The sequence below is a fragment of the Sciurus carolinensis genome, chromosome 5 (genome assembly GCF_902686445.1).
Source record: "Sciurus carolinensis chromosome 5, mSciCar1.2, whole genome shotgun sequence".
In the NCBI taxonomy this organism is placed as follows: Eukaryota; Metazoa; Chordata; class Mammalia; order Rodentia; family Sciuridae; genus Sciurus; species Sciurus carolinensis.
In genome coordinates this window covers 12,308,619-12,319,100 of record NC_062217.1, presented here as the reverse complement: position 1 = coordinate 12,319,100, position 10,482 = coordinate 12,308,619, and the positions used below count along the sequence as shown (strand labels likewise).

Here is a 10,482-nt window from a genome sequence, read left to right as displayed (position 1 = left end):
TTGTCATAGATATCTGAACATATCAACATCAAAGAGCTTAAAAATGAAGAGAAACAGCAGGTTCTGATTTGGTTGATTGCACATGTCCATCTTGTTTCCTATAATAACATACATATAGTGTGAATAACTGTAATAATCTCCTTTAATATATATTTACTAACAGACATGATATGCACTTAAAAGCTCATTTTTTAACAAGCAAAAGCTGAGAGTGGTTGTTTGAATTCTTTACTCTTTAGTAAGGGACTGAGGAGAGTTAATTCAGGAAGGACACACCAAAAAATGGGTTTCCATTTTGGGAGGGACAGTTCCTATAAGTCAGAGGTCCAAGGGGCCCACCAATGTCTGAACAAAGCTAGCAAAAATGCACCGCCCAAGGCAACCGCACTGGTTACATTTATAGGCCTATTCTATTCTCAAAATGTCTTACCAGTTGAAGACCACAGGTTCCTGCCTTGGGTTTGTGTCCTTGCAGATATACAGTTTTTAGATGGCAGTACTGTGATTGATAAATTCTCTGTGAACGAAATTTCCTTTTATAGTGTAACCGAACTGGGCATTGCTGCTTACCAGCTGGGGGAGTGGTGTTCTGACCAGAGGTGTACTTGGATTTGGAAAGACAGGTGTGCTGTATACAGGAATGCTACTATGTTCTCGTTTTTACAGAAAAAGCACCTATTGACATGTTTCATGAGGCCAACAGTCATGTCACAACAAATGTAATCAGTGTGACAGTATTCCTGAGAGCCACGGTGTGGTATCACCGTTATTTCAGAGGAAGAAACCAAGTGACGTTCATGGATCACACTGACTCTGCTTGGTGAAAATCCTGAGCCACTGCTGCTTGGGCTGGGAACTAGAGACTTCAAGAGAGAAGAGGTACGGCAATACCACCCAGAGAAAACCTGAAGTCTACGCCCGAGCTACCAGGTCCATGTGATCCAGGACAGCTCTCCCAGTGGCCCCCTGCACTGCTGTCCTTGCCGGCTCCTCTCCCTCTGGTCGCACCAGTCCTCTGTTCCCTGAAGGCCCTGGGCACGGCACTCCCGCTGGTGATCCCTGCCCCTATAGCCTCTTCTCCCTCCAGATGTTTGCATGGCCACTCCTCACCCAGCACTGCTCGGTGAGGCCTACCCCAGCCCCTCCACTTAAACTGCAATCCTCCCCGCTCCATCTCACATTCCCAATCTCCTTTGCTTTTGTCCAGAACACGTGTTGAGATCTAACACAGGTACATCTGCTCATCCTGTTGACTATCGTCTGTCTGCTCTTGCTGGGATGGAAGCGGCTCAAGGCCACAGATCTTTGTTTATGAGTATGTCAAGCTGCAACTCTGCCAGGGCCCAAGGCACCTTGTTAAGTGAGTGAATGCATCACTGCCCCAAAGACTACGTGGGAGAGCACACTAGCCCTGGAAGGTGGACAGTCAGGTGACCAACACAGCAGCCACGACATTACTGATAAACAGCGGAGACCTGCAGCCCTGCATGGAGAGGTGCAGACACAGTGGTGTGTGTGGAGCCTGCAGGAAAAGCTCACAGGGAACGGAAGTTGGACGGGAGTGGGAATTCCCAACATGAGTGCAGTGTGGGCTGGTGTGGAAGACTGGAAAGTGACTGGGAAGAAACTCCTTGGCAGAAGAGCCAGAAAGAAGCAAGACAGGAAAATGCTGCGAGGCAGGCTCAGATACTTTGGTTGGGCAGTAGATGAATGAGCAGTGGAATGCAAACCAATAACATAGCAGGGTAACAGGTTTTCTTTAAGTTACTTTTGAAGGCAAAAGAATATTGAATAACTTATAAAAAATTATAAGTGCATAAACCTTCAGAATAAATAGGTGAAAAAAGGAGCCAATTAAGAAATATGTTAAAAAAGAAAGATCAATGGGAGTAACTCCTGACAGGGTTGACTGGGGTCACTGTACAGTGAGGATTTATGGCCACAGATTTCTCTATGTATTTCAGAGGAGAACTTTCTTTAGTAGTGCAGGTGCACCACAGTAAATTCTGTCTGGCTACTGACTCTAATATTCACATCAACATAGGATTGACCTGTAGATGAAGCCCCCTTAAATAGGATGGCCACCAGGACAGTTGGGGAGGACCAACTACGGTCAAACACTTCAAGGCTGATGTGAAGGAGGAGTTGAATACCTGGTTGACTAAGAGTGCAAAAGGTGGACCCCAGCTCTCAAGGCAACTCTGAAAGATCAATAAATTTGGAACAATATTCCCTGCTTGGAAATGGCCCACTCTCTCTTGAGAGTACTTTTAGCTTGAGCCTTACTTTACTTTCACTTATAACAAAGTTCTTTTGCATTGTTTTTCGTGTCTTACTTTAAATTTTCTTTAGTTGGGACACAAGAACCTAGCTTTGGAGCTTCAGCTTCTCACTCTCCTGCGAGACTTCCGATGGGGGAGGCTGGAGTGACCTGGGGCTTCTCTGTGATGACACTATTGCAGCCAACCAGGTGCTATCCAGGAAGGTGAGTCTTGGCCAGCATGGGGGGAAGGCCAGACATCAGGTCTGAAGCAAAACAATGGAAGGGAAACCTGGGGATCTGGGGAGCTTGGGGGAGGTTCTCGAGTTAGAGTCTTCAGAAGGCCCACTGTACTCATCCCTAACCAAGGCTGCAGAGGGCACACGTGCTCTTGGCTGCATTTGCATGTTCCTCTCTCTAAATCTGTACTCCACCTCAGAACCACCCTTTCAATATTCTGAAATATTTCAGGGCCCAAACTGATGTGTGTGTGTGTGTGTGTGTGTGTGTGTGTGTGTGTGTGTGTACTTTGTTGCACTATAATCTCCTCTCCTCATTATCAGCCCCAAAAGGCAAGAAACTCAGTGGTGGATGAAATCTAGCAAAATGAAGTAAGTTCTTCCCCCTCCTGGTTACAATTACAAAACTATTTAATGTGAGAAAAATGTGGCTCAGCGGCAGAGCACTTGCCTGGCACGTGAGAGGCACTGGGTTTGATTCTCAGCACCATATAAAAAGAAATAAATAAAACAAAGGTATTGTGTCCTTCTACAACTAATAAAAAATAAAAAATAAAAAATGTTAGAACTCTCACTTTACAGATGAGGAAACTAAGGCACAGAGAGGTCTGGTGACCTGCTCAAGTTCACACAGGGAGGCTGTGACCAGGGTCCGCAGGCATGCCAGGCCAGGCTCCCTGCTGGCCTTGCGTCTCAGCCCCACAGGTGTGGGAAGCAGTTAATCCCGACCAACCAGCCATGACTCTTCCGCCCATCTGGGCAGTGCAGTTACTCTTTGTCCCCTCTGTTCTGGCACATACAGAGCTTTGCTCACTCACATCCTTTATCTAATCTAAAATAGTTCTGCAACAAATGTAAACTGCAACCCGTAAGGACATTTGCTCAGGGAAAACACCCTATCTTATGAATCAGTATGCTACCTCAACAATAATCATGATAAACCCCTGACTTGGACTCCACAGTGAACTAGGTTTTCTGTAAAGCAGCAGGTCTCAGATTGAGCCATTCCTCAGAACGCCCCCGAGGGCTTGGACACAACAGCTGGGTCCCACCCCAGAGTTTCTTGATTCGGCAGGTTTGGGGGCTGGGACGCTTGGATTCTATCAAGTTCCCAGGGGCTGCTGATGCTGCTGGTCCTGGGATAACCTTTGACAACCTGATTTAAGGAAACAAAGTGAAGTCATGGTCACGTACAGATGAGCACTGTATGCTGCTAGTTCCCATGAATATTCCATCCAGATGTACACTTATTTTATTTAATGAGAACTTGCTAGGAAGGTGCACATTAGAAAATCAGTGCATCTAGATATGGGAGGGACTCATGTCTGGCAGGACAATGCGGTTCTGTTTTACATGTCACATGTCATCTTATTCTGAAAGCAGGAGTAGAGACACCTCAGAAAAGTCTAAGTTGTTTTTTTTTAACTTTTGTCTCATTTCCCTGTAATACACTGTTCTGAGTTCTTTATGACTCATATTCTTATTTTGGTAACATCTCAACTAAGATACAACTCACAGTTTAAAGCGAAAGCGGAGAACCGCCTGAAGTGAGGCATCTTAGTAGAGCTCCTTTCACACGTAACAATGTGTAGCCGTAGCTTCTGTTATTCCCCAGAGGGAAAGCTCGCCAGCAACAACCTCCAGGGAGACAGCGGGTGCTTCCTGGTTCTACTGAACTAAGGCGCCTCTTTGGAAACTGTGCCCAAATGATGGCTATGAAAACACCTGCCTTTCTAAACTGGCTTCTCATGGTTTAGTTTTCTGTCAAGAAAATGTTTTGTTTTTGGTTAGCCTAATTATATTCCTGATCCTAACCTAAGAATAGGTGGGTCAAGCATCACCCAAATCACCCAAAGAATGTAAGTCACCCTCAGGGTGACTCTACACTTTTCAGGAACCGAGAAAGGACACAAAAGACATCTGCAAGAATGGGCCGTCAATGGCAGTGCCAAAGGGTCAAGTGAAACTGCCTGAGCTAAGAGGCGGCCTCTGAAGTCAGCAGCTTCATGGGGCTGGGGGCCCCCAGCTGCAGTTCAGCAGCCACTGTCAACAGCCAGGTGGGAGGAATCCAGCCTCACCCACCACTTCTTCTGTCAGCCTAAAATGACTGAGCAGGTCCAGGCAGCAGAGCTTGGTGAGAGGGACATGTTCTGAGTGTGGTTTCTTGACCAGGTGGCCACGGCCAGGAGGACTCCAGGTGGGCTTCAGGAGGGGTTCTTGTGTCACCTGGAATTATGTGTGAAAACCTCTGGGCAGAAAAGGGACCACTGTTTTCTTCAGGTTCTAAAGAGGGTAAATGACCTCACATGGACATGAACTTCTGGTCTGAAGAAAGAAGGAAGAGTAAACCGATAAATGGAAAAATATGAGTGTTCAATGCTGAACTGGAACGGGCACGAAGGACGCTACCTAAGGTGACTAACGGTGCACACCTGCATCCCTAATGGAGAGCTCGCACGGACACCAAGCAAAGTCGTACCTGTCAAGATGGTGCGCCGTTTGCACTGCTCTTCGACCCCACCCTGCCTTTTCCCAGCCTGGGTAAAAGGCATCTCAAACATGAAGCGGCGAATGTTGTGGGATCTTTCAAACTCCGTTTTCCTTTCTTGCAATTCTTTCTCGTCAAAGAACGGGATCACGTGAGTCACCTGGATATAGGCGTACTTGGAATCCAGGTCCTTGGGGTTGACCTATGAATGAGCAACACTGAGGACCGCTGCCATCTGCAGGAAGCTCTCAAGCTTCGCCTGTGCTGCATTTTCCAACGTTTTATTAGTAAATATTTTGGAAAACTTCAGAAAAGTTGGAAAATATAGTACAAGGAATATCCACATACCCACTACTTAGATCAATTGCCAACATTTTGCTCTATTGTTTCAAAAACACACACACACACGTACATGCAGACTCCTTTTATCTGAACCATCTCAAAGAAAGTGGTAACACATCATAACATTTCAACCAGTTTTTCCTAAAAATGACATTCTCCTTTATAACTATGATATATTATCATAACTAACATTAACAATAATTCCCTCATATCATCTGATACTCAGTCCATACTAAAATTTCCTTAAAGTGTCTAGACATTATTTATATCAATGATCATACTTTACATTCAGTTGTCTCTATTTTTTTCTTTTTTGCAGCACTGGGAATTGAACCCAGGGCCTTGTGCAAGCTAGGCAAGTGCTCTACATACCCCATACCCTCTGAATTATTTTATTTTTATTTTTATTTTTTTGCGGTGCTGGAGATTGAACCCAGGGCCTTGTGCTTGCAGGGCAAGCACTCTACCAACTGAGTTATATCCCCAGCCCATCTCTTTATTCTTGATTAAGCTTGAATTCCCAATTATTTCTTCTTCATGACATTGAATTTTTTGGAGGAAACCCTGATAATTTTCTTGTTCAGTGATTCCTAGTGTGGGTTCCTCTGATTGTTTCTTAAGCTGTTTTTTCATATATTTGGCTTATAGAAAAAAATGTTTATTTAAGGAACAGCAGCAAAAAGGTTCTGTCATTATTATTAATCTGTTGATAGATCAGATTAGATGCAAACAGCTGTGGACTAATTGACTTAATACAGTCACAGATTAAGAATAATTTAATGGCACGTTAGTTTCTTTTTAACTCAGCACATAAATGCTTTTAGTACTACAGTAGGCTTTCAAGTACAAGTATTTTCTATCCAGAAAGAAAAGCTAATTGACTAGGGGGACAAATCAATAGTTCACATTTCATTTGTATTCAACCTTCTAGAACAATAAAAATAGACACAGGAAAAATTTACTGTGCAGAGTACTGGGAAGGCAACATTGATTTAAGGACAGGCAAATGTGTGGGAATGAGAGGTTTCACTGTTTCCTAAAAGATGTTTGTGAACAAAATGCAAAATGTATGTCAAAGTGCCTTAAACTTAGAAGGCTGGATAATGTATAAAGTTGTCTGTGTTTTAGAAAAAGTTATCTGGCCAGTCATCATCAGTGTATTTGAACCTATTAAATTTGACTTTCTTTCACAGAAACAGTTTGAGGGTGGGGGGTGGAGCCCTGATGGCTGCTTTGGGGTGGCACTTCCCTTCATATCCCAGGCTACATGGATATACTTGTAGTGAGGATGAAGGGCTGGTGCCCGGTGGAGGAGGGGACCCTGTAACTCAGTTGCTGTACCAAGGGCCACATATTAAATGGGGAAAAAGAATAACTGAGAACCTGGAGAAAAGGTTGTAATGCTAACGTTACCTCTTGACCAGGCAAAGGTTTTGATATCAAAAGAAAAAGGCAAACTGGACCTGGGTCATTTGGTCTTTGGAGTAAGTGGGTTTTAGTAAGGTTGTGTTGAGGTTTCTAGTTATAACATTTGTTGTTTCCTTTTCCTTTGTGCAACTCTGTTAAATGACATCAAAAATTAACCCACAAGGACCCAGGAAGAACAGATGACGGCAGTGGATGCGAGACTTAAATGAATTTTTGGAAGATAGGTATATGGAGATGTACCACCGCACTCAGCAGAGTGCAGAGTGCTAACCTGTGATCCCACAGGTGGGGTAATTCCCTCAGAATTCCATGGAGGACCAGCCCCTAGGATTAGGGTGCCCATGTAAGGTGTGGGGAAGAAAGCAGGACAAGTGGCCACCAGTCTGCATCTGGAGTTGGGAACTCTAGGTTTCCTTCCCTAGTCCCCACCTCAGAGAGAGCAGAGGTCATTCTCTAGAGAACTTGGTGTTGAAGTAGGGCCACTAGTCTCAGCAGAAAGCAGGGACAAGGTACAGTGTGGAATGAGGGTGAGTAAATGAGAGGCTACTGGCCACACATGGGGCCTTCCCTCTTTCTCCTCCGATGCATCCAGAATCCAGCAGTCAGACATTCACCCCCCACCTTCCTTGTTCCCTGCTAGCTCCCTAGTCACACAGGTAGGGGACTGGAAGGCTCTTCTTTGAAGAAAATAAAAGGCCCTCAGAAATAGATTTCAGGTTATAGGCACTCCAAAGGAAGGCTCAAGAAAGAAAAGGGACTACAGACCATTCCAAAATGGTGTCCTCAGAAAGAAGCAGTACTTATTATCACTGCTGGAGAGTTGATGAAAGGAGCATTTTTATTGCAAAGAACAGGAGTGCCATCTGTGCTTAAGGTTCAGGTAACAGAAGGACACCCAATGGCCCGGAGGAGGCTGAATGTCCCAATGTCTGAAGAGGGTGGGACATATAACTGCACAGGACAAATGGGTAGGTTCAAGAAGGGTCCTCACGACATACAAACACTAGAGGGCAGCTACTCAAAACAGAAAGAGTTCATTGACTCAGCCATGTTGGCTAGAGAGTTCATTCCATGACTTGTCCATCTGTTCACCCATTTGTCTGTCCATCTGTCTGTACATCCAAGCATCAGTGGCAGTCAAGTCACATACCCTGTGCTAAAGTGCAGCAGAAAAGGGCAGCAAGGGGGCTGGGGAGATAGCTCAGTTGGTAGAGTGCTTGCCTTGCAAGCACAAGGCCCTGGGTTCAATCCCTAGCACCGCAAAAAAAAAAAAAGAAAAGGGCAGCAAGGAACAGAGCCTTGGACCGACACTTTGGGGATTCCTGAATACTGGCTATAAAAATAGCATGTCCCTTCAGATGTTCATTATTTTGTAAAAGAAGCTTAATGGAAAGCACAAAAGGTAATTAGAAGAAAAAAATATACCTGCACTCAAGGCAAAGAGTCCTTAATTTTCCCTGAGTTTTCTTTTCTATACACATTTATGAATATATCATACATAACAAAACACATGTAATCAATCAAAATAATACCATATTGTTATGAAACTTATCTAAACATGGTCATACCTTGCCAGAGTCCTGTATCATTTTGACATTTTCAGAACCAAATTTATCTGAGTAAAGTTTAAGGAGTCTCTGAGAAATTTCTGACAGAGGCGTGAGTTTGGGTTCTTTGTAAATATACTCCTTTCCATCTTCGTCTTCAAAGAATCCCTGTGACAGGAAGTACAATTAGTGCTGTCCCAGGTATAAGCCCAAGGTTTAACACCAAGGAAGGATTCTTTTGTTACAAGGGGTGGGAGATGATTCTAAAATAAAATCCTAAACAGGCTGTCCAAACAGGGAGAAAAATGGTAATAATGTGGAGTTTAAGTACAAAGATAAAGGAAAACACAAAATTGCAAACTTATTCAAGAACATTGTCATTAAGTGTGGAGTGAAATGAAAGATCTGGGATTCAAGACTGTTCCCTCAGTAAAGTCTAACGATGGGACTCAAGCCTGTTTCACATTCCCAGGAAGCAGAACTCACTAAAAAGTGACCAGCAGCCTGCAAGAAGCAGGCCTCAGAAATGCAATGTACCCCTTCTTCTGACCTCTCCAATTCACAGCATGAAGTATGCAGGTCTGGAGTAGGACTAGCAAAAGTCCTGTAAAGTTTTAGTAAATCTGATTTTGCTTCACTGATGAGAAAAAATATTAAAGGCCTGTAGCATAATATCAAAATATTTTCATTATCACCTGTCATAATTTGTTTTAGTACCAATTGTGTTTGACTCCAAAGATTAGAATTGCATGGGAAGTGAAAAAGGTTGACAATTAAAAAGTCCAGATTGGGGTTAATATTTGCAATAAATTTAACATTTTTTTCTCATCTAAAATAAAAGAGAGAATGGTAAAAAACCCACAATATATGAAAAAAAAAAAAGCAGGCTAACATGGAACAAAAAAAATCCACATCAAACTGGGAGTTTAGATGCAGTAATTTCACTACATTACTTGCTTTTTAAGCATTTACTGTAATTACCTCCACATCTGTTTCACTGTCTGTAAACTGGTATTGCTATAAGGTTATAAGAGACAATAAAAGAATAAATTGAAGGTTATATAATGCTCACAGAAAACCACATACCCTAAATAAATAGATGACAATTTACACCACTTAATAATGTTAGAGACTGAAGGTTAAAATTTAAGTTAAATTTAAATAAACCCCCTTATACAGGGTTTCTGAAATATTACAATGATAAATGTACTTGTGGAGATATTATATCACAAACAATAAAGATGCAAAGGTACAAAGAAAACCAGTAAGTCTTAATTTTGGTTTAAAACATGCAATACAGATGTATAAAGAAACAGATGATTTATTTCTGTGAATGAAATAAAATGTTAATTTTTTTTGAGTTTGTAATGACTAGACAGATATACATACAGACTTGAAAAGGAAACTTGCAAATCACATGAAGAACCAAAGATGCCACTAAGAATGCCTTATGGAGGAAGAACTTACCGCTGCCTTAAGAAAGTAATAAAGAAAAGATAGGAAGAAAGGAAAAAAGCAGAAAGTTTACTATGGAGGAAGATAACCATATTAATATGACAAATTCTTCAATCAGCATTTATAGAACACAGAAAATCTACAAGCTATAACTTCTTAAGAGTTAAAAAACAACAACAACAAGAAAAGAACTCAGGACAGTCTACAAACTGAAGGGGAGGCTCACCTGTCCAAAGAAGGCCACCCGGAAGTAGGTCCCCAGGAGCCTACGGCCCGAATGCATGACCTCAGTCACTTTGCTGTAGGCCCGGTGAAGTGTGTCATACAGATGAGCTAGCCTCTGGAAAGCAGAACAGAACCCATTTCTTCCCACTTGCAAATAGTAGAAACAATTTTAAAATAACAATTAATGTGATAATGTAGGTGAAAATTCCTACTAAGAATTCCTGCCAAAAAATAAGAATATATTTTGACTGGGTAACACAGTATTTATAAATTCTAAAAAGGGCCAAACTGCCCATGAGGACCCCCCAACTTTAGAGTAGAGAAGGTCTTCCCATGCCAGTTTGAGTTTCTACTTTTCCTATTCCATTTGATTTGCTAAGCAGTAGACCTCCCACTTATGTAAGGATGGAAGGGTCACTATTTTCCCAAGCAGATGGGCTCAGGAAGAGTTCTGAGGAAAAGAGAAGCTGGTGATTGCAAAATTCTGTTTGTGGCAAC

General features: G+C 42.6%; 1 protein-coding gene across 12 annotated transcripts in view; it reads right to left on the bottom strand.

Annotated features, from left to right (window-relative positions):
- Positions 1-10,482, bottom strand: part of Dock9 (dedicator of cytokinesis 9) — a 273,347-nt gene that overhangs the window by 6,974 nt on the left and 255,891 nt on the right. For 6 of the 12 annotated variants that reach the window (XM_047553251.1, XM_047553253.1, XM_047553257.1 and 3 more), the window contains 5 exons: positions 9,986-10,099; positions 9,772-9,777; positions 9,286-9,321; positions 8,326-8,472; positions 4,979-5,189 (listed from right to left, as the gene is read on the bottom strand). In XM_047553251.1, coding sequence (XP_047409207.1) covers positions 4,979-5,189; positions 8,326-8,472; positions 9,286-9,321; positions 9,772-9,777; positions 9,986-10,099 — 514 coding nt within the window. The remainder of the gene's footprint in view (positions 1-4,978; positions 5,190-8,325; positions 8,473-9,285; positions 9,322-9,771; positions 9,778-9,985; positions 10,100-10,482) is intronic. The other 6 variants (XM_047553252.1, XM_047553255.1, XM_047553260.1 and 3 more) reach the window with 1 other exon arrangement.